This window comes from Vipera berus (assembly GCF_964194415.1).
Source record: "Vipera berus genome assembly, chromosome: 7".
NCBI lineage: Eukaryota > Metazoa > Chordata > Lepidosauria > Squamata > Viperidae > Vipera > Vipera berus.
This window is the reverse complement of record NC_138209.1, coordinates 78122267-78146022: the sequence shown is the minus strand read 5'-3', so window position 1 is coordinate 78146022 and position 23756 is coordinate 78122267. Positions and strand designations below refer to the sequence as shown.

At 45.0% G+C, this 23756-nt stretch overlaps 1 protein-coding gene across 11 annotated transcripts in view; it reads right to left on the bottom strand.

Moving 5' to 3' along the window:
- Positions 1-543: 543 nt before the first annotated feature.
- APBB2 (amyloid beta precursor protein binding family B member 2) overlaps positions 544-23756 on the bottom strand; it is a 102639-nt gene continuing 79426 nt past the window's right edge. For 7 of the 11 annotated variants that reach the window (XM_081332453.1, XM_081332463.1, XM_081332460.1 and 4 more), the window contains 6 exons: positions 11896-12010; positions 8243-8330; positions 6967-7050; positions 5129-5244; positions 4235-4414; positions 544-1841 (listed from right to left, as the gene is read on the bottom strand). In XM_081332453.1, the coding sequence (XP_081188579.1) occupies positions 1674-1841; positions 4235-4414; positions 5129-5244; positions 6967-7050; positions 8243-8330; positions 11896-12010 (751 nt within the window). In that variant the 3' untranslated portion in view covers positions 544-1673. Of the gene's footprint in view, positions 1842-4234; positions 4415-5128; positions 5245-6966; positions 7051-8242; positions 8331-11895; positions 12011-17520; positions 17585-17728; positions 17782-23756 lie in introns of those variants that run through there. The other 4 variants (XM_081332461.1, XM_081332462.1, XM_081332454.1 and 1 more) reach the window with 3 other exon arrangements.

Below are 23756 nucleotides of genomic sequence, written 5' to 3'. Positions count from 1 at the left end.
AAAACCAAACCCTGCAGTCACTCCTGGTCAATGGAAACCATACATTGTGTAAGGTGCAATCACAAGGTAGAAGAATCCACCACAGGGTGGTGGTGGCTTGGCATGACACCTGCTACTCGGGACTTTCAGAAGCCAACCGCCGTACACCTATTTGCGTTTTCAACCCAAACATCTACTGGAGAAAGCATCTCATTATTTCTCATTATTTCAGCCTCGCCATCCGATACAGGTTCTTAAGAAAGCTGCAAAGTAGAACGGATCTCACAGAGCAAAAACAAAGGACACGATCAGAATAGAAGGGACTCAAGTCCGCGGAAACCCGTGATGGTGGCTTCCATGCAAATCTATCAGTAAGAAAAGTAACTTGTGAGCATCCTTTGTTTTCACTGACATTTACATTATATATATATATATATATATATATATATATATATATATATATATATATATATATATATATATATATATATATATATATATATATTAATGGCCGAGGACCAGTGTACAGTCTGAATGCACCAGCCAACTCTATTGCATGCATTTTATCGCGAGGGGAAGCCATCAGTCTGACGTTATGGTTGTAGCTTCCTGTGCCCCCATCCACAAGCCTGAAGTGATCATTTTCGCGCCCGTCTCTTGGTGAAAATGGGAGAAAATAAGAACCTGGATCTATGAAAGGGTTAGGAGGCACTTGAGCCTTGGCGTCCTCAGCGTAGGGGGTGGATTCTGTCCCAAAATAAAACCCAGTCTATCCTGCCAAACTTCTCCGACGTGGATTAGCATGTAAACAAACGCAATTTCGGACTGAAGGCCACTTCAAATAGGGTGTTGGGTTTCTCACGCGGACAGCCCTTCTCTGAACGAGAAACCACGCAAGCCACAGAGAGAGATTTGATGTGACAGTGGCCTGCCTCCATCACTGTGCATACATTTGTGCTAGAAAGAGACCGTGAAGGACAGATGCTGCACACACGGATGTGCGGTGACCTTCGGGTGCACGGGGTTGCCACACGCTGTTGTCACCTAGCGGGCACCATCCTTCCTGCACGGAAGGGTTGTCTCCACGGTGGGGCACCTGACTGGCACCTTCCGAGATGAAGTGACGAGTACGTTGCACAAGATGGAAGGTTAGTCACGAACGTTCTTTTGTAAAAAATAAGAAGCTTGGTATTAGCAGTATAATAATACAACAGTAACTAATACTTGGTGTGTGAATTCACTGTTAAAAAAAAAAGAGAGAGAAAAAAGTGCTTAGGAGCTATAAGAATCCTCGGCTTGCTTCTTTGCCAAGATGGGGAGTGGGAGGGAGGAATGCACCCATCCCTTCTGGATGTGTGAATCAAAGTCACGTAAGTCCTATTTACACTCAGGAAGCAGGGCCTTCCCCTTTTTCTCGAGGACCGCATCTCACGAGGAGCAAAAAAATAAAAAATAAAATAAAATGAACATTAAAAAAAAAGTCATGCTTCTTTTTTCCAATATTATACGGTGGCGGCAAAAGTGAGAACATGCTTTTGTCTAATATTATTTCCCGTAAGGGCAACTTTCCTGAAAGTGAAGGATTTCCAATGGAAGGAAGGCCTTTATCCCTTCTTGTGTCTTCGTACGCCGCCGCCGTCTGTTTTTTGCGTGACGCCTCGGGAATGCTGGGGGTGGGCGAACCTGCAGGCCCGTCACGGCATGTCAGTCACAGGACGCTTCTGTTTCAAAGTGTCAATCAGGGAGAGGACTCCGCGTTTTACGTTGGTGGTGACCCGTCTCGTCATGGAGTCGGCTGGAGGAGGAGGAGGGCGGACTTTCTGAGAAAGAGGCCGGGCGACCAGACACTTCTGATACCGCAGCTGCAACACAACAAAAGTATATCACCATCATAGGGTAGCAATAGCAAAAGCACTTAAGACTCCACAGTGTTTTACAGCCCTCTCTACGCGGTTGACAGAGCCAACTTATTGTGCCCAACAATTAGGGTCCTCATTTTTATTGACCTTGGAAGGACGGAAGGCTGTCAACCTTGAGGTCAGGATCGAACTGCTGGCAGTGGGCAGTGTCAGCCTGCAATTCTGCATTCTAACCACTGCGCCACCACAGCTTTGCACCCTATTGTAAGACTCCCCCAAAGGGGGCTGTTTAACCCAGAGACTCAAGCCACCAAATCCCTTGAAGACTTTACTGGCAATTTTGGTACCGGAGGCTACAGGGCAAACGCTGAAGGAGGAGACGTTAAGCAGTTCCAGCCTGTTCATGAACACATGCAAATGTTCTCTTTCATTGGATGGATTGTGTTAAAATTACAAACAATCAATCTCCGTTTCATAGCTCATTACTGTTATGCATTGACAAAGGGCATCTTTATTAATAAAAAGGTAAAGGTCAAGGTTCCCCCGCACATGTGTGCTAGTCGTTTCCGACTCTAGGGGCCGGTGCTCATCTCCGTTTCAAAGCCGAAAAGCCAGCGCTTGTCCGAGGACGTCTCCGTGGTCATGTTGCCGGCATGACTGGACGCCAAAGGCGCACGGAATGCTGTTACCTTCCCACCGTAGTGGTCCCTTTTTTTTACTTGCATTTTTACGTGCTTTAGAACTGCTAGGTTGGCAGAAGCTGGGATGAGTAACAGGCGCTCACTCTGTTACGCGGCACTCGGGATTCAACCCGCCAAACTGCCAACCTTCTGATCGACAAGCTCAGCGTCCTAACCCACGGAGCCACCGTGTCCCTCATTCATTAATAGGATCCAGTTAATACTTATTTAAATACCCAGTAGAGGGAGGGTAGACAAGATCACTCTACCTCATAGAAACCTTAATTTTAAACAACGATCTCTTGCTATTTTTTCCCCCGCAGCAATTTTACAAATCCCTGGTTCTCTGGAGCTAGTATGTTGTTGTTGTTGTTAGCTGCGAAGTCGTGTCCGACCCATCGCGACCCTATGGACAACATTCCTCCAGGCCTTCCTGTCCTCTACCATCTTCTGGAGTCCATTTAAGCTCACGCCTACTGCTTCAGTGACTCCATCCAGCCACCTCATTCTCTGTCGTCCCCTTCTTCTATTGCCCTCGATCTTTCCCAGCATTAGGCTCTTCTCCAGTGAGTCCTTCCTTCTCATTAGGTGGCCAAAGTACTTGAGTTTTAGCTTCAGGATCTGGCCTTCTAAAGAGCAGTCAGGATTGATCTCCTCTAGGACTGACCGGTTTGATCGCCTTGCGGTCCAAGGGACTCGCAGGAGTCTTCTCCAGCACCACAGTTCAAAGGCCTCAATTCTTTGGCGCTCAGCCTTTCTTATGGTCCAACTTTCACTGCCATACATTGCAACTGGGAAGACCATAGCCTTGACTATACGCACTTTTGTTGACAGGGTGATGTCTCTGCTTTTTAGTGTGCTGTCTAGATTTGCCATGGCTTTCCTCCCCAGGAGCAAGCGTCTTTTAATTTCTTGGCTACAGTCCCCATCTGCAGTGATCTTGGAGCCCAGGAAAATAAAATCTGTCACTACCTCCATTTCTTCCCCATCTATTTGCCAGGAATTGAGAGGGCCAGATGCCATGATCTTGGTTTTCTTAATGTTAAGTTTCAACCCAAGTTTTGCACTCTCCTTCTTCACCTGCAACAAGAGGCTCTTTAGTTCTTCTTCACTTTCTGCCATTAGAGTGGTATCATCTGCGTATCTTAGGTTGTTGATATTTCTTCCGGCAATCTTAATTCCAGCTTTTGATTCATCTAGCCCTGCCTGGAGCTAGTATGCATTCTTACAATTTCACCTATCTTGTGAGCATCTTGTTAGTTCAGGCACAGCTGTGAATTCCAGGCGCCTGCTGGCTTCCGCGGAGTCCACACTTTAGCTTTCTAACTGCTTACACAAACAGAACTTTGTAAAAAGGTCCCATTTGAACCCCTCAAGGTTTCTCTTTCTTAATCAACCCTCAGTCAAGTCGCACGTTCCTCAGGTGAAAAACAGGGATCTGTTGATTTGTCTATGTGTGGAACATCACAAAGCTCTTCTTAGCTTTGGACGGCAGATCATACCAGCATTGTCAGTTGCAAAACACTGAAAGTGGTCACAACCTCTGCAGATATATCATCATCATCAGGATTTCTCAACCCTCCTGGCGTGAAGACAGGTAAACTGCAACTCCCAGAACCCCCTCAGGGCTGGCTGAGGAATCATGGGAGTTGAAGTCCACAAGTCTTAACGTCGCCAAGTTTGAAGACCCCTGACTTATAGAATCGTCCTACTTACCATACAAGCAGCTTGAACGGCCTCCGAGACATTGCCAGCGTTGGGTTCACACCAGAAGACGTGACACTCGAAATGCTGGTTTCCCGTGTCCATAATGAAGGCAAACGTATGCACGTCTTTCCCCACACCCATGAAGGACAAAAAGCGGACGCGACATTCCACCACAATCTCCTCTTCATTCTAGGCACGAAGGAAAAGTGGTTGCTGTTACACCTTAGTGTAAGAGGGAAACCCTAAATCTGAGATGCCAATCAGGGGTGTCCCATCAGGAACACCCACAGGGCACAAGAGGGAAGATGGCGGCTATGGGAAAACCTGGTCCACTACACCTGATGGCTTGGGAATTCTGGGAGTTGTAGTCCACCCGTCTTAAGATGGCCCAGGTCGAGAAATACGGCCTTTGAGTGCAAAGCACACTTAATTTTTCATCATTTCTGCACACAGCTGGCAGAACACATTCCCTCTATGCCGCATTCCGTGGCTTAATCTTCTAGTTAAAGTTAATTAACTTTCTAGTTAATTAGACCTTAGGCAGGATCGAAGCAATTCATTTAATTTTTCTCCCCCTAAATCTGGAATAATTAACAGCTGAAAGCCTCACTGATTTCAAGGGTTGTTTTTTTTAAAAAAAAAAATCATGGAATGCTAATTAAATTGACAGCTTGGATATTTTTGTAAGTGAAGATAGTAGCACGTGGCAAACGGGTGTGTGTGTGTGTGTGTGTGTGTGTCTTGAAAATGCAGTGCAAATTATCAATTGCCACCACCATGTACGGACTTTTCTGCATTTCGCCCACAACCTTACCGTACATAGAAAAGGCATGGAGAAAAATAAAGTTTTGGGTCAAGTTACAGATCCTATTATCAAAACAAGACAAATTTAAGGATTCGTACTCCTTCGCTGATGACGGTCACAGTAGCATCTGCAACATTCATGGTGACAGCCATCCAGTCTTCTCTGTTAGAGGACTCCGTCAGACTTTCTATAGCTCCGTTCAGGGTGTCCATACCTTCAAAAGAACAGAGACAACAGACGCACGCCCTTAGAACTTTTGAGGGATACACAACATTTTGGTTTTCCTTTGCTTAAACGTGTTCCTCTGGTCTAGATTAACCTTAATCTTAGGCTTTAAACTTCTTCTCTTTCCTCCCTCTATCCGAACTGTTTCTCTCTGCCACGGTATCTTCTAGATTTTCAGTCCGGTAGTTACTAATCTTTTGTTAGTTGCTGTGGAAACCTGGTCTGGGTGAACAATCTGCTCCTTTGCCTTAAAAATGCAACACAAAAAGAATCTCGGGGTTACAGCTGGGCTGGGAACTCTGTGGGCCCCTTAGTGCAAACTAAGTCGCACTCCCACAATATGTTAAGTGTACTTGTGGTTAGATTTTGAGTGGTTTAATGTGTGGTATGAACCTAGCAAATCTGTTTAGCAGGTTCAAAGTATCACATGGATTCCGGGAAATTCAGTACTGATAGAATCTTTGTAGCTCAGCATTGAACTGTGGGGTCTTTGATGCTCTCTGAGCATGGTTGTTTTCTGGTTGATGTTTCATGACTCAACGAGGGAGATCATCAGTCACTTTTGTCACATATCAGACGATGAGTGATGGAATCAGCATTGATGATGTTACCTAGTTGGGTCATGAAATGTATCTGAAAGGAAGTAACCAAGCTCAAAGATCATCATGGACCGGACAATTGTGCTATGGGGATGTCTGATCTTAGGTTTTTATCTTCCCCAGCGTAATTCTCCACCTTTACCTAGGGTTAGTGACAATCAAATTAGTTAAAACCTAGATATACAACTCTTGAGAACTTTTCTACTCTTCTCGCCTTGACAGATAAATCCTGATAGTCGTCTCCCAAATTTCTAGCAATTCCCAAATCATAGAAATAGTGATTATATCATTCACTTGACCCACACTAATTATTACTAAAGATATGAGTTGCCTCATCTCAGCAAGTCTAGAAAAAGTTAAGAGATGAGATGACCAGTATCTGGCCTTTTGATCAAATACAAATTAGCTCAACAATCGCAAAGACACCTGAAGCAGTAAAAGAGGAGGAGGAGGAGGAGGAGGAGGAGGAGGAGGAGGAGGAGGAGGAGGAGGAGAATAGCAATAGCAATAGCACTTAGACTTATATACTGCTTCATAGTGCCTTACAGCCCTCTCTAAGTGGTTTAGAGTCAGCATTTTGCCCCCAATAATCTGGGTCATTTTATCAATCTCAGAATTATGGAAGGCTGAGTCAACCTTGAGCTGGTCACAATCGAACTACTAGCAGTGGGCAAAGTTAGCCTGCAATACTTCATTTTAACCACAATACCACCATGGCGGAGAAGAAGAAGAAGAAGAAGAAGAAGAAGAAGAAGAAGAAGAAGAAGAAGAAGAAGAAGAAGAAGAAGAAGAAGAAGAAGAAGAAGAGGAGGAGAAGAGGAAGAGGAGGAGGAGCAGGAGGAGGAGGAGGAGAAGAAGAAGAAGAAGAAGAAGAAGAAGAAGAAGAAGAAGAAGAAGAAGAAGAAGAAGAAGAAGAACAGGAGGAGGAGGAGAAGAAGAAGAGGAGGAGGAGGAGGAGGAGAAGAAGAGGAAGAAGAAGAAGAGGAAGAAGAAGAAGAAGAACAGGAGGAGGAGGAGAAGAAGAAGAGGAGGAGGAGGAGGAGGAGGAGAAGAAGAAGATCACCACAAAGAACACATTTAAAGATAGTCACATTAAAAATATGCTTACGTACCCACTGGCTTAACGACAGGCAGCATGCCCAGGTACTGCACATGAAATTTCTGGACCAACTCAGTCTTTGGTGTTGGAAAATCTACTGCAAGGAAGCAAAACATCAATATCATCTTATACAATTCACATCAGGCCATTTCCCCCCCCCCCCCACCACTTTATTTTAATGCCAAAACCCATAGTGAGATATCAGGTAGCTCATAATATTGTTGATTCCAACAAATCTCTGCTCCAAGTCCTATTAAAAAGGATCCTAATTGGTATTTGGGGAATGAAGGGAAATGGATGCTATAAATCAGACATGTCAAACACAAGGCCCGGGGGGGGGGATCCGGCCCGCGAAGTGGTTTCACGCGGCCCGCGAAGCTATCCTGGAAACAGTGAGGGAACGGCCCCCACTGCCTTGGCCCTGGCCCAGAGACCCTCCTCCTGCCAGAGACCCCCAGATCTGTCCCACTCCTGCCCAGGCCCCCATAGGCACCCTTGATGCGAACGATGTAGAGCTGGCCACGCCCACCCAGTAGGCCATACGCACTCTAGCCACGCCCACCCAGTAGGCCACGCCCACCCTGGCCACACCCACCCGCCCCCCCCCCCCCGGGCAACCGCAATGCTGATGCGGCCCTCAATGAAATTGAGTTTGACACCCCTGCTATAAATCTTCATTTTGCATAATAAATCCTCTCTTCTTGCCACAGCTGTGAGGCAGAGTCCACACATTTCTGACAAGCACAAGGGTGGCAAACGGTGCATGGTTTAGTCAGAATACAGCTGTGACTTTCAGGTGCAAAAAACAACAACAACAACAGGTCCACACCTGAAGGTCCAATTAAACTGACTGATTGCTAAAAGCCTATACACAGGAATCTTCTAAACTGGTTAGAGTTTACGGATCAACAGAATTTAAGGGAGGTTGCAGTTAGTTCGCTTGTGGCTACGTAAGGATTCTAGACTGATTCCTGTTTTCACTCCACCCCCGAGGTTCTGGCATTCTTTCTCCTACAGTAAAAAATCCTTTTTATCCTTAATCTGGGGTAGAGTTTGGGTGAATGGATGAAGCTGAGCGTTTAATGGCCAGGTGCCCTTCCTGATGCCACATGGAATTCGCAGCAGATATTTTTTTTCTTTCAACCCTGGGAGAGAAACAAATGCCGCTACCTAGGATTGAACTCTCAACCTTCCAAGTGGCAGGCGAGGGTCTTCACCACTAAGCCACCACACATTCCTTCTCCTACGGTGACTGTGAAAATACACCTATAAATTGTCACAGTTTTTACCTTGCAGAGGAACATCAAGGGTGACGGTCGTCCGTTCCTGTAACGAGTTGCAAGCCACAGCTTTGGCATTCTTCCGTTCAGCCATAATCTGCAGGAAAATGAGAAGAATGGCATTTATTGCCCTCTTCGGGCGAGAATTTCATTTGTTAACACCACCCCTGTTTTTGAGGATCGGCATTTAGACTCCGGAAAATGGAATTTAGTTGAGGGATTCTTCGTATACGAGAAGTCCAGATGATGTAGGAACCCGGGCAGAACTGTCGTGGAGGAAATCTCGCTTGGGTTTCGTGCAGGTCAAGCAATGAATGGTTCAGGATATTAATCTGTTTGTAGGAACCAGCTTCATTAAGCTAAAGCAGGTGTAGGTTTTATGAAGCTTATCTCAGCGGGATACATGCGTGGGTAATAGCTTCAGGGCTAAACACCACTGGGTGAAACATCAGGACAGAACTGAATGGACAATGTTATATTTTTCTTTGATTTAAGGAGACCTTTTTCAGCCTGTAAGGCACATGTGAACAGACACAATTTATTTGCAGCCCAATCTTCTAGAAATCAGTCTTTCAGCTGCCCCACTTCTAGGACCAGCTCTGCAGCAAACACAACTGCACAAAACAGATAAAGGGCAAGCAGGCAGGTGCAAACCCAGCTGGGTTGCTGAAGATGAAGCCCCTTGGTGGGCCCATCACTAAAATACGGGGTCTGCATGGTAAGGTGCAGAAGGAAAACACGTTTAGTGGCCTTTGAGCTTCATGTTCCTCCTCTCATAAAACGAACGATGCCATCGGGCAGAGAAGAGCAACGAAGATGATCAGGGGACTGGAGGCTAAGACATATAAAGGAACGGTTGCTGGGATTGGGGATGTCTAGTTTAATGAAGAGAAGGACCAGGGGAGACACGATAGCAGCCTTCCAATATTTCAGGGGTTGCCCCAAAGAAGAGGGAGTCAAGCTGTTCTCCAAAGCGCCTGAAGGCAGGACTAGAAGCAACGGATGGAAACCTATCAGGGAAAGAAGAAATCTGGACTTAAGGAAAGAATAGAATAATAGAATAGAATAGAATAGAATAGAATAGAATAGAATAGAATAGAATAGAATAGAATAGAATAGAATAGAATAGAATAGAATAGAATAGAATAGAATAGAATAAAAGTAGAGTAGAGTAGAATAGAATAGAACAGAACAGAACAGAACAGAATAGAAATAAAGAATAGAATCGAATAAGAGTAGAGTAGAATCGAATAAGAGTAGAGTAGAGTAGAATTGAATAAGAGTAGAGTAGAGTAGAATCGAATAAGAGTAGAGTAGAGTAGAATACCGTATTTTCCGGCGTATAAGACGACTTTTGAACCCCTGAAAATCACCTCAAAAGTTGGGGGGTCGTCTTATACGCCGGGTCGTCTTATACGCCGGAAAAAAAACACCTTCAGATCTTTTTTCTGCTGGGCGGCGGGATCGCTGGGTGAATGGAGGCAGGCGATGGCGACCCGTGGTTAAGCGGCCGACGGCGAACGGGTGATAGAGGGCAAACTCTCATCAGCTTCTGGGGCAGCTACTGCAGCTGCTGCCGTTGCTCGCTCAAGGACTGGCCGTGCTAGCGCCTCCAATGCTGGCTGACAGGTCCCTGATGAGAGGAGCGGGACTAGCCCGCGCCCGTCGTCTCGAGCAGCCGCTGCCCTGTTTCCCTCCCTGTTTCCCTGCTCCGCCTGCTCTGTGATTGGCCCAGCTTTGCTCCTTTCCCACCAAAGGGGCGCCTCGCCTTATTGTCTCTGAGCTCTCTCGCCTGCTGCGCTGCTGCTCTCAGTTCTGCACTCCGAGCAAGCAATTCTTGTGGTCAGCGCGAGTCAGGTGGTGCCTCAGCGGGAGCAAAGGCTCTCCCTTCCTACGGTCGAGCGGGGCGCCTCTCGTCCTCTCGTCGGGGACCTGACAGCCAAGCATTGGAGGCGCTAGCACGGCCAGTCCTTGAGCGAGCAACGGCAGCAGCTGCAGTAGCCGCCCCAGAAGCTGACGAGTTTGCCTTCCATCACCCGTTCGCCGTCGGCCGCTTAACCACGGGTCGCCATCGCCTGCCTCCATTCAGCCCAGGGCTCCAGCCGAGCGTGAGTCGTGTTTCTGCGTACAGGCGGCGGCCGTGGCGGCGGCAAGGGACTCGAGAAAACTTCCTGTTCGTCGTCCTTCCCCAGCGACAGGAAGTTTTCTCAAATGGGTGGGTGGAAGAGCACATTTGCAGACGGAGCAGCCGCGCGTCTGGAGCCAAGCCCCGCCCAGGAGGCGGTCAGCCAGGTGAGCTCGGAAGACGCGCTGGAGAGGCGGGCTTGGGGTGGCCATGCTGAGGCCAGCTGGTGAGGGCTGCTGCGTGGTCTGCGGGCGAGAGGGGCACCAGGCCTGCCGGAAGTCCCCGGAAGTTCCTGGAACGGGCTGGCAGGCACGCTCTTTCCCGGCCCGCCGGAAGTCCCCCAAACTTGGAACTGCCTGGCGGCAGGCAGGCGCTCCCTCCCCGATCCGCCAGGGAGCATCTCCCAAAGCGCAGCGTCTGGCGGCCGGGAGTCCGTCGGCCTGGTCGCTGGCGAGCTGGCCCGCAGCTAGGGCCGGGGCCCAGGAACAGGTAGCCGGGTGGGGGTGGGGGTAAGGAAAGCCGGGCGCGGGCTTCTGCGGCTGGTTGCAAGGCCGGATGCGGGCATCTGCCAGGAGACATAGCGGGTAGCAGGGCGCGCTCTGCTTATGGTCAGATGCCGCTTGGGTGAGGGTGAGGGGCTGGAACGGGCTGGCAGGCACGCTCTTCCCCGGCCCGCCGTAAGTCTGGCTTTGCACCATCTGCATCAGACGGGGCTGAATCGGGCTTCTGTCGGACACTTGGGATACGTTTTTTATTTAAACAAAAAGCTGTCCGAAAATTGCAGATGGAAAGAGATGGGATAAGAACATCGAAAGACAGGACCATAAAAACAATCCTTTGAAAGGGGGGGGGCGTGAGTGTTAGAGTGGTGATTTAACACTCCAGTTAAAACTGTCTAGCGTATTTTTCATTCAAACCTCTCCTTCATTACTTCAGTCTGTTGAATTCAATGGAGGACTCTAGGAGAACATGATACCATGGTGATTCTGAATGTGACAGTTTTGGATCTGTTTGCAAATCCAGTCTGGCATCACTGAGTTGTGTTTGATTGATCCAAACGGAATTTTGGATTATGACGGACAGGGAGGGCAGGGCATGTAAGTATTTTCCGGCGTATAAGACAAAAAACCTTGAAAAACTTCTTAAAAGTAGGGGGTCGTCTTATACGCCGGGTCGTCTTATAGGCCGGAAAATACGGTAGAATAAGAGTAGAGTAGAGTAGAATAGAATAAGAGTAGAGTAGAGTAGAGTAGAGTAGAGTAGAGTAGAGTAGAGTAGAGTAGAGTAGAGTAGAGTAGAGTAGAGTAGAGTAGAATAAGAGAATAGAATGGAATGGAATGGAATGGAATGGAATAGAATAAGAGCAGAGCAGAACAGAACAGAACAGAATAATAACTTTATTGTCACTTTGAATGTGAACTAATCGGCATCCATTAAAATGGAAATTTCGTTGCCTACCGCTCTCAAAGGGTCACCCCCTCCCATATAAACTACGTAAATATGACAAAACAAACAAATAAAAGGGGAGGAGGCTCACCTTAGAACAGATTTCGTGGAGGCTCGTGGCAATGGCTTTTGCTGGGGTGTCACATCGAAACACGTGGCATTTCAGAATCCGTGTCTCTCTGTCTCGGGCTACGTAGGCGAAGTCCCTGCAGAAGGAAAAGAAACACAGGTTAAAGCAGGCAGCGCTCGGAGAGGACAAGACCAATTAAAAAAAAAAAGGAGAAAGGATGGAAAAGAAGAAATTTTGTTCCACGGCTAAGATCTGCAGAACTTCTTCTGACCCTCTTTTTCTCCCTGAGGGAATTTTACGTAGCCCTGAGTGTTCTATGTATTAATATCTAGGCCATTTATCTAATTCATCCAGAGCTCTACAGCTTCGTGCCTTCCAACCGATGGAGGCCAAAATTCCATTTTTTCCCCCCACCCAAGGCGCGAAAGCCTATTCAAATACTTCTGGCGGTCCTAAGGATGGAGAACCAGGATCCCGACTGGACGCTTACTCACACACTAACCCACGATCAACTCTCCCAATGTCATAGGCACCACTAGGGATAAAACACTCCCCAATGTCCAAACAAATGCGACGACGAGCCGTCCATTCTCCTTCCGTCGCAGCGAGTCCTAATGCTGTTAACAAGCAAATACATCGGGGATGGGTTTAAAACGATAAACCATGTGAGGATACCATGAGAAGTAAAAGTTAAAGTCAAGGTTCCCCCGCACATGCGTGCTAGTCGTTTCCGACTCTAGGGGCCGGTGCTCATCTCCGTTTCAAAGCCGAAGAGCCAGTGCTTGTCCGAGGAAGTCTCCGTGGTCACGTGGCCGGCATGACTAGACGCCAGAGGCGCACGGAACGCTGTTACCTTCCCACCGTAGTGGTCCCTATTTTTCTACCTGCATTTTTTACGTACTTTCGAACTGCTAGGTGGGCAGAAGCTGGGACGAGTAACAGGCGCTCACTCTGCTACGCGGCACTCGGGATTCGACCCGCCAAACTGCCGACCTTCTGATTGACAAGCTCAGCATCCTAACTCACTGAGCCACCACGTCCCTACCATGAGAAACTAAAGAGCAATTGCACAACACTCTCAATAAATCCAGGGTGGCGGCTATTTTTTGTGTAAGAAAAGAACCTCATCTGGAATATCTCAACATGAGGTCTTTAAATTTTGATGAGGAAAGGGGGGTCCTTTAGGGAAAACAGGCAAAACCCCTCCCACATTTTGAATTAGCTTCCCTCCTTCAATTATCTCCTGGATTTGCCCACAGTTGTCTTCAATTATCTTCTTAAGATGTTTCCTTCACAAGTCTCAATTCATTCCCCACAGACTCATTATCCCGATAAAGTTGCTTCTGCGGGTCGGGAGGCTGTATTACAAGTCACCTGCCTTTGCTTCCTTTTAAGCCAGATACATTAAGCGTAAATGACTGCCTTCTGCCACCAAGTGATCCATCCGCCTTAGCAACCAAACCTTTCCGGCAAGGTCGAGAGATTAAAGGGACTTCAATTATTAATTAAATCAAAACCCATACTCAAAACTAGGTCTGACTAAGACAAAGGGTTTTTTGTTCGTTCTTTCAATGCTATCAAGTCCCATTCGATTCCAAACACTTCACATGCATCATTAGATAGGTCCGATTTAAACCTCCCTGCATTCTCACTAAGGTACTTCGACTTGATTCATGGAAACAATAAGCCTCTGAATGAAACTTTGGGATATAAAACTAGCTAGAGGATGTCACAGAACATGTTACCAATGGAAGATAATATTTGTTGCTCGGGGTTGGACTATGGAGTCCTTGGTGGTCTCTGAGTCTGGTGGTTTTCTTGCAGACGTTTCATGACCCAACTAGGTAGCATCATCAGTGCTTGAAGGAGGTGAAGTTTCTCTCTGTTTATATACGAGAGGTTTGCCCTGTCAGTGTTGGTAAGAGTCATCTTGATGGTTCCTTGATTAGGCTATTGTCAACATCCAGCTTCGAGAATCCAAATAAAACTCCAGGTTCATTCCGTTCTTGAAAATCTGTTTATTGAATATACCGCATGGTTTTGTCGAAGCAGAACTAACTCTGAGGTTCCAACACCAATTCACAGGCTTAAGCAACAATTTTCCCAGCCAAACCCCCAATGTTTTAACGTAATCCATATCAACAAGTTCACTCTGCTATGGGAACTGTCTGCTTCAAATCCACACCTGTTCTGGTGTCCTTGACAAGGCTTCAGGCTCCCACGGTCTTCTGCTGAATTGAAGAAGTTTTGTTTCTGCTTCTTACTCACTTGAAAGTAACACCTCCCCCCCTTACTCTAAAGGCAAGTTGAAACGCAGAGGCACATAGCTGCCAAAGTTTCATCCTTGACAGCTGTTGTTTACTGTTTATCTGAGCTGGTAGTTCCTTGATTGGGATGTTGTTTACTTCTTGGTTGTTGTTCTAATATTAATCAGTGTTAATCTCTGCTCATCTAGTTGTTGATTGTTGGTGAGGAAGTGTTTTGATGTTTTTCGTTTCCTTTTTGCCTTTTGGATCATTTCTTCCCAATGGTATGTAAACGTTGCTTATCTCTATGTGCCTGTTGATGGCCAATTTGCCTGAGTGCCAGGCATCCAGCAATCCTTAGCACAGGGGTCCCCAACCTGGGCTCTGAGAATGGCTAGCCAGTGTGTGTGCGTGCACACACATCCTCACTTGCACAAGCAGTGGGTGAGCACGGGCATGCATGCACTCCATTTGTGTGAGCAGCAGGCCCACGTGCCGGTCCCTTGCACAAACCATCTCCTTTTCCCCTTGCCGGTCATCAAAGCTGGAAACGTTGGGGAACTCTGCTTTAGCACTTTTTTGGACCTGGTTTGGTCTAGCATGCTCACCGTCTCCCACCAAAAACATCTGCAAGAAAACAACTAAACTCAGAGAGCAGCGAGGGCCCCCTGTAGAGAAGATGATGCATTTGGGGCACAATCTGCTAAAGCTCTTATGAAATCTTCTGTGCAAAGTGCCGAAGAAAGGATCTGTGATTTTCTAAGTTACATTAAATGACTGTGCAGCCATTTACAAGCTGGTTCAGAGCAGCCCTAAAGGTGGAGAGGCAGTTCTTGCTTCTTTTGCCTACTCCAGGTTCAAAGCTGTAAGATAATAAAGTGATGGCAGCTGTTCATTGGCCTCCAGGGGATCTATCTGAAGAGCCGCTACGCCTGTCTAGCTTTCTATAAATAATACATTTATATCTGAACAAGACACCTCCGTGTAAAAGGAGGAACGTTTTTGTCATCGTGAACAGCCCTAAAAGATAACCCAAATACTATGTCCTACACCAGGCGTAGGCAACCTTGGCTCTTTTGCGACTCGTGGACTTCAACTCCCAGAATTCCTGAGCCAGCATGGCTCAGCTTGGAAACCTCCCCCTTTCCCCTCAACGTGGCTGGCTCAGGAATTCTGGGAGTTGAAGTCCACGAGTCATGAAGGAGCCAAAGTTTCCCCCATGCTGGCTCAGGAATTCTGGGAGTTGAAGTCCACGAGTCATGAAGGGGCCAAAGTTTCTCCCATGCTGGCTCAGGAATTCTGGGAGTTGAAGTCCACGAGTCATAAAAGAGCCAAGGTTGCCTACCCCTGTCCTACACCCTTGCAAGAGCTAACATCTACTACTCCCTTACGCAGATACTTTACACTAAGACCCACCACAAGACCCTCACTCAACACACCCACACACCTGAAGCCCTTATCAACAGAAGAACACCGACACTGACGTGCCCGAAACATCCCTGAAGATGTTACCTAGCCTGGTAAACAAAACATCTGGAAACCAACCCAGAAGCTCAGAGTACGAACGTTTGCCCTCATCTTACACCCGGGCTACAGATATTTGCCGCCATTGCAAACTTTACACAAGCTTTCTTGCCACAGTTGTTAGGGACTATAATTTTTAGCCTTAGTTGGTTGCAGGTTCTGGATGGTGTCAGGCTAGCAAGCACGATACCTGGTTAACAGTAATTCTGCAACATCAAATTAAACCATTTGTGCGTGTAGCACAACCAGAAAACAAATTGTAAAAGATGACCAAGTGAAACACGGTTACAAACAATACTGTGGCTTGTTTTACCTGACTAGTTTAACAAGTTAAGGGGTTCCTTTTAATTTAAATAACTCTAACTGGCTTGGTGCAAAAGAAAAAAAACAACCCGGGAGAATAAAAAGGAGTTATAAACAAGCAGCAAAGACTTCTAATTCATTTATTTTTATGCTTGCAAATGATAAGGATCTGGAATTATTGGAAAAATCAATGTTAACGCTTGGATAACCACACTTACAGTATTTAGCAACCAATTAAGCACTATTTAACTGTGCAACAATAGCTCAACGCGATGACATAAAAATAATTTACCTGCCGTTTGCCCAGTGGGTGCCTCTTATTACGCTAATTTCCCTTGAAGATCTATCTGCCCATTAAATGCAACCTGAAAGCTGCTATAAATTTCTATTAACGAAAAAATGACAGAACCAGAGCCATAACAGGCACATTTCGAGAGAGTTTTCACTTTGAAAAGCACTTTAAAGTTTCGTATAAAAATCTGAGCAAGGCCGCCCCGCATCTTCCTGATCTACAATCCCTGGCTTAATTCAGTGACTTTGCAAACCAGACTCCTGGTCCCGTGGGACCTTTTGACCCTCTTGGAGGGTTATGCTACGTCGTGCTTTTTCCTAGCTCTACCCAGCCTCATCACCTCTTTTGCAAACGGAAGACATGAGATGTTAAGGTAAAGGTAAAGGTTCCCCCGCACATGCGTGCTAGTCGTTTCCGACTCTAGGGGCCGGTGCTCATCTCCGTCTCAAAGCCGAAGAGCCAGCGCTTGTCCGAGGATGTCTCCGTGGTCATGTGGCCGGCATGACTAGACGCCAAAGGCGCACAGAACGCTGTTACCTTCCCAGCGTGGTGGTCCCTATTTTTCTACTTGCATTTTTTACGTGCTTTTGAACTGCTAGGTTGGCAGAAGCTGGGACGAGTAACAGGCGCTCACTCTGTTACGCGGCACTCGGGATTCGACCCGCCAAACTGCCGACCTTCTGATCGACAAGCTCAGCGTCTTAACCCACTGAGCCACCGCGTCCCTCATGAGATGTTAGTGGGGTCTAAAGTCATAACGCAGCTTTGTGGGGGTTTCCGCTCTCTGCAAGTTTTGCGAGCATCCCCCCAGGTCCAGATTTCATCCCAAGGAAACAAAGACTGAGAATCGAGGAGCATCTCGTTCTTCTCCTGGTGGTGCACCTTTCTTCTGCAACTCTCAGTCGTGAAATCCCTTCTAGAAGGTTCCACAGTCTTCTGAACCAGATCCGCTGAGCTGGAGGAGGAGGAGGACTCTATTCTGCCAAAGGATCGCCTTCTATCGATCTACAGAGGCAAGTATATCCACCTTTTCTTTTGTTTCCCCCCCTCCCGGCCGTCCTTCTTACGAATGGACTAGACACCTGTGTCCTAAGTCTACAGTGTACGCCTAGACTGAAAATTAAGGGGGGGGGGGAACGTGGTTTAAATTTCTGCCCTGTTGGAATGCAAGGATAAGGGCTGAATAGATCATTGAGAAATGAGCAAAGGGAACGAGAAACCCCCTCCCCCTTCCTTTCCCCCCTCCCCCAAGACAAATGGGTTTAATTCTCATTTTCTTACTCTCTTAGAAGGGGATCAGAAACAAACCCGAGACCACTTCAAGAGACCCGCGGACTTTCATCCGATCAGCAACAGGACAAGAAAGCCGCAACCCAAACCATCAAGCAGAACTTGCAAAGCAAGAGAAGGACGAAAGGTGGGCAAGGAAGTGAAATAAGAGAGGGGGTGGGGGTGGGGGGTGGGTGGGGAAAAAAGCAGCTGTTTTTACCTTTCTCTGAATCCGGAAAAGCATGGAAAAACAGAGCAGAGAAGAGTTAGGAAAAGCAGAGATCAACCCCTCTGGCCCTCCCCTTCCGCTTGTCCCTTCGCTAAGACTGGACAACAATTTTTTTTCTGCGCTGTTCTAAGTTGTCCAGGTTTTCAAGTATTTTTGGAAGCTATCATGAGGCCTGCGGACGATCAGCTGAGTGGCAGGCAACACACATAGTGAAGGATGAGCTTAAAATATCACAGACACATAGGGGAAACAGACGACAGATGCTTCTGGTTGCGCTTTCCAAGAGGAGTTCGTGTGGAAAGGGACAACCGTCAAAACAAATGAATAAGTAATGCATTTATGCTACAGCAAATCCTTCCCTTCCCCCCTCCCCTCTTTTCAAGGGGGAACACCTGGATTCTGTGCTGATTCTGAAAGAAAGCTGCTGGGTTTTTTTTCTACAGGTATGTAGGTCTTGGCGTATTCGGGTCTTTTCCCGTGTAAGATTGAGGGTGTCTTGGCGACGTTTCGACGAGGTCGAAACGAGGACCCAGATTGTTGGGGGCAATTAAGCTGACTTTGTAATAATGCCGCTTGGGGTGTGTGTGAAAGCCCTAATAAGCAGGCATATACATAGAATGAAGGCTATTGCTAAGCTTGTAAGCCGCCCTGAGTCTTCGGAGAAGGGCGGGATATAAATGGAATTAAAATAAATAAAAAATTAAAAAAAATTTCAGGCTGGTGTCTTCGGCTTCGTGCTGGGACCTTGTCGAAACGTCACCAAGACACCCTCAATCTTACACAGGAAAAGACCCGAATATGCCAAGACCAACCGACCCACCTACACACACACACACACACACACACACACACACACACACAAACACATATGGAAACATTCATGTTATTATTAGTTATTACAGTAAGAGAAAAAAGATGCATAAGTTAAGGCTGGATATTATGCTTACAAAATACAAATTGGTTCGTTTCTTTTTTTTCCCCTCTCCTAAATTTTTAAACCTGTACAGCAGGTTGTTTTCTCTTGAAACCAGAGTCAGTATTATATCTGACACAGACTCCCTAAAATAATGTACATTTGTTAACACTTCCTACTGGTATAACAAGACTGTTTTCAAACATCACCATACATTTATAACACTTCATGAATATAGGAAATGACTTTTTATTCTTGTAATCAAACGTTAGTGCGTTTTCTGAAGAAAACTGATGTGGGTGGTAATAATAATAATAATAATAATAATAATAATAATAATAATAATAATAATAATAATAATAATAATAATAATAATAATAATAGGAACTGCTTCCATCCTGCGACGATATCTGTAATACCATCAAACATCCACATCTGCCTATCCCAGGTCCTTGGTGAGGACTCGATAGGTAGACAGAAATGCCAAATCCAGTCTGAACAGCTGGCTGACTGTGCGATGATCAATAATAATAATAATTTCAGTAGAATTACATTATCAAACCATCCAAAGAGTAATGACACAGGATTTCCTATCTATATAATAGACTAAAGTGTGATAAAAACAGCTGTGAAATTTCAAAAGAAGGATATGATATTAGATTTATTGCGGCAGCAAAGTCAGCGGCTTAAGGTAACAAGTCGAAATAACATTACAAATTCTTGGTATAGAAGTGATCCCTCATTTTGTTTTTTAAAATCCCATTTATATCCCGCCCTTCTCCGAAGACTCAGGGCGGCTTACAATCTAAGAAGCAGAAATCAATGTGCTTAGCAGTAGCCTTCATTCTATGTATATGCCTGCTTATTAGGGCTTTCGCCCCCCCCCCAAGCGGCATTATTACAAAGTCAGCTTAACTGCCCCCAACAATCTGGGTCCTCATTTTACCTACCTCGGAAGGATGGAAGGCTGAGTCAACCTTGAGCCTGGCGGGACTCGAACCTGCACTAATTGCAGGCAGCTGGTGTTACTTAAGGAGGCATTAGCCCACCGCTCCACCAAACAATTCCTTCAAGTACATTCTGCAAATAATGAATTTCATTCCTAGCTGGAAAGCAATGATATTCCCAATCATTAAAAAAAAAAGTAAATGAACTCCTGCAGTTTTTGGTGACTGCATTCACACAGTTATCATCCTACAAACTTAAGCCAGGCAACTCAATGCTTTGATCTAAAAACCACAAATTGAAGGCAGGTTTATTGACTGATAAGTAATATATTCACGGTCTAATGATTGAAAACATTTAAAATGCCCAAAGGTACAAGAATAGCAACTGAACTAATTCCAGTCAGACAAATATTCTAATGGACTCCATAAAACCTAGCTAGAGGGTATGAGGCAACACACCAGGCTAAAGCTGAAATTTCAATCTAATACTCTTAACTTCAGAGTATTAAAAACGGAATTCTGATAAGTCACCCAAAACATTTCATCTGTCTTCCTTATTTTGTCTGGCTTAAGTTTCAATTTGACTAATAATGGGAAAGGCTTACTCAATAATCCACTGGCTTGTGGATGTTAGGCTGAGAACCCCACGGATATTTGTGGCTGTAAGAGCTAAATCATGGCATTCACCCCGTGGAAGAAAAAGAGCCAATTTTACTACTTGGTAGCTGCTTCAGTTCCATACTTAATAGCACATCTGTCTAATCGTACAATGCACCAGACCTAGCCATTATTCTGCTTCTGCGTGGCCAGCCACATCATGTCAAGAAAAGGAAGGAAGGAAGGAAGGAAGGAAGGAAGGAAGGAAGGAAGGAAGGAAGGAAGGAAGGAAGGAAAGAAGGAAGGAAGGAAGGAAGGAAGGAAGGAAGGAAGGAAGGAAGGAAGGAAGGAAGGAAGGAAGGAAGGAATTATATAGGTCCCTGGGTGATTTGTCTTAACAACCCACAAAGACTAGAGTTGCATTTACATCCCTGCAATATCACAACGCATGACCTCATCAGAAACACTCAGGAGCCGAGCTGTTACTCAGTGGTCGCCCTCTGAAAATTGTTTTGTTGCGTTGTTGAGATACATTTTTTTTTCTCTCTCCTTTCCTACCCAACTCCAATGCAGCAGGGTAGGCAGCCTGACTAATACGTTCACCCCCCACCCCGAGAATCTGTCAATATATTTAAAGGTTTGATTTAGTTGAATGACCCAAAGCGCAAGCCAGCCTCAGAGGGAGCCTTTGTTTCCTTGCCAACAAGGAGGAGAAGCAAATAGCGATTAACTACAATGAAACTAACGGTTTTATGAAAGGCCTGTTCCTCATTACCACCCCTGGAGAATTGATGGCTGTAACATTTAAGCCCTACAAGGGCCTTATTCTTTTTTTTTTTCTTTAAAGAAACCTGCAATCTCTTGCTTCCAGATGGGGTTGGGGCAACTGATTGGAGCTGAGCATTGACAGGCTGGATGCCCTTCCCGATGCCTACGCGGAGTTCACAGCAGACAATTACTCATTGCGCTCAGAGAGAAAAATATCTGCCGCTACCTAGGATCGAACTCACAACCTCGTGGCTGTGAGGCGAGAGTTCCACCTCTCGGCCACCATGCCGCTATTTAAGAGCCTTAAATATCTGGGTGCATATTTTTTTTTCCAAAGGGAAAATCCAGCAAGCACCCCAAACTTGCAAAGGCAAGTCATAATGGCCCATGTCTGGCTGACACAACCATGTTCAGGGTAAATGTTTACCAGCCCTATGGTGCAGTGATTGTCACCACCAAGACTCGACCCCCATCAAGGCAACCCATTTACATTTTCTGACAGCGCAAGGGCCCCAGCGAGTCTTGGAATGCTGAGATTAGCATCTGGCTTAATGTCTGTGTTGATTTGCATGTGGCTTTTTTTTGCCTGAAATATTGGTCTTCAAGGCTGTTTTTTAGGGTTAGTCTCTAAGACTCTCAAGAATAGTTTAATATACTCATGGAAGACTAAACGTCACCCAAATTTACAGAATTATGGACTATCAACTAGTGGCCTGACGTGGTTCCTCAATCTGGTCTGAGTTGAATCATAGGCCAACTCAACATGCTAGAATAGAATAACAGAGTTGGAAGGGGCCTTGTAGGTCATCTTTCTAGTCCAACCCATTGCTTAAGCAGGAGACCGTGTACCATTTTTTCTTCTTATTCTATTCTATTCTATTCTATTCTATTCTATTCTATTCTATTCTATTCTATTCTATTCTATTCTATTCTATTCTATTCTATTCTATTCTATTCTATTCTACTCTACTCTATTCTCTCCTATTCTATTCTCTCCTATTCTATTCTATTCTCTTATTCTATTCTATTCCATTCTATTCTATTCTCTTCTTATTCTATTCTATTCTATTCTCTCTTATTGTATTCTATTCTATTCTCTCCTATTCTATTCTATTCTATTCTATTCTATTCTATTCTATTCTATTCTATTCTATTCTATTCTATTCTATTCTATTCCATTCTATTCTATTCTCTCTTCTTATTCTATTCTATTCTATTCTATTCTATTCTATTCTATTCTATTCTATTCTATTCTATTCTATTCTCTCTTATTGTATTCTATTCTATTCTATTCTATTCTATTCTATTCTATTCTATTCTATTCTATTCTATTCTATTCTATTCTATTCCATTCCATTCCATTCCATTCCATTCCATTCCATTCCATTCCATTCCTTATCATCTTGGTTGCTCTTCTCTGCCCTTTTTCTAGAGCCTCAGCATCTTTTTTATATCATGGTGACCAAAACTGGACACAATATTCCAAGTGTGGTCTTACCAAAGCATTATAAAGCGAAACTAACACTTGAAACCATCCCTCCGTTGATGCAGCCTAGGATTGCGTTGGCTTTCTTGGCAGCTGTAGCACACCGCTGGCTCCTATTTTTCCACTGCCTTGTCTACAAAATGTGGGAGCTACTCACAGCCTCTCCCCCCCCTCCCGCAACTTCCCTCATCTTGGCAAGCCTCTGGATATCTCTAGATGTGTTGTCCAATTTATTGTAACCACAGTCACTCCCAGATAGTCCCTTGGATGCTTTTAAAAACACAGCAGTGCAAGTTCCTTGACATTTATAGCCAGTTTTATTGCTTTGGCCGACCTTGCCGAAAAAACTGCAAGGTTGTCCAGGCAATCTCCAAGAATCAGAGACAATTAAACGGAAGGGGGGGGGGAAAGACTGAAATAAAAAGAAATTAATTGGCCAAAATGAAGAGAAACATTCAGGACCAAATTATGTACAGGAAAATGTATTTTGAATGTGTTTCTTTTGTATTATTTAATATTTCTCTGAAATAGTAACCATTTGTCTGAAATGATTTAGGGTCTCCTGCCTGAGCAGGGGGTTGGACTAGAAGACCTCTAAGGTCCCTTCCAACTCTGTTATTCTCTTCTCTTCATTTTCCTATTGTTTTCTATTCTATTCCTATCCTATCCTATTCTTCATTTTTCTATTCTATTCTATTCTTCATTTTTCTATTCTATTCTATATTTTTCTATTCTATTCTATTCCATTCCATTCCATTCCATTCCATTCCATTCCATTCCATTCCATATTCCAATAACTATTCTATTCTATTCTATTCTATTCTATTCTATTCTATTCTATTCTATTTTCCAATAACTATTCTATTCTTCTATTCTATTCTATTCTATTCTATTCTATTCTATTCTATTCTATTCTATTCTATTCTATTCTATTCTATTCTATTCTATTCTATTCTATTCTATTCTATATTCCAATAACCATTCCATTCCATTCCATTCCATTCCATTCCTTATCATCTTGGTTGCTCTTCTCTGCCCTTTTTCTAGAGCTTCAGCATCTAACTAAGTAACGTTGTAAGGAGTAGCACTGACGAGGTTACCTAGTTTGAGTCATGAAACGTCTGCAAGAAAACAAGCAAGCTCAGAGACCACCCGCCACCCTTCATTTCAACCTTGAGCTGCAAATATCCTCCTTCATTGGAAGCGCATATCCTTTAGCCCAAATTATATGTCCTATGATACTTGATCTAATGTTCTGCTGAAATCAAGATACATTATGTCCACAGCATTCCCCTGATCCACTGGAGA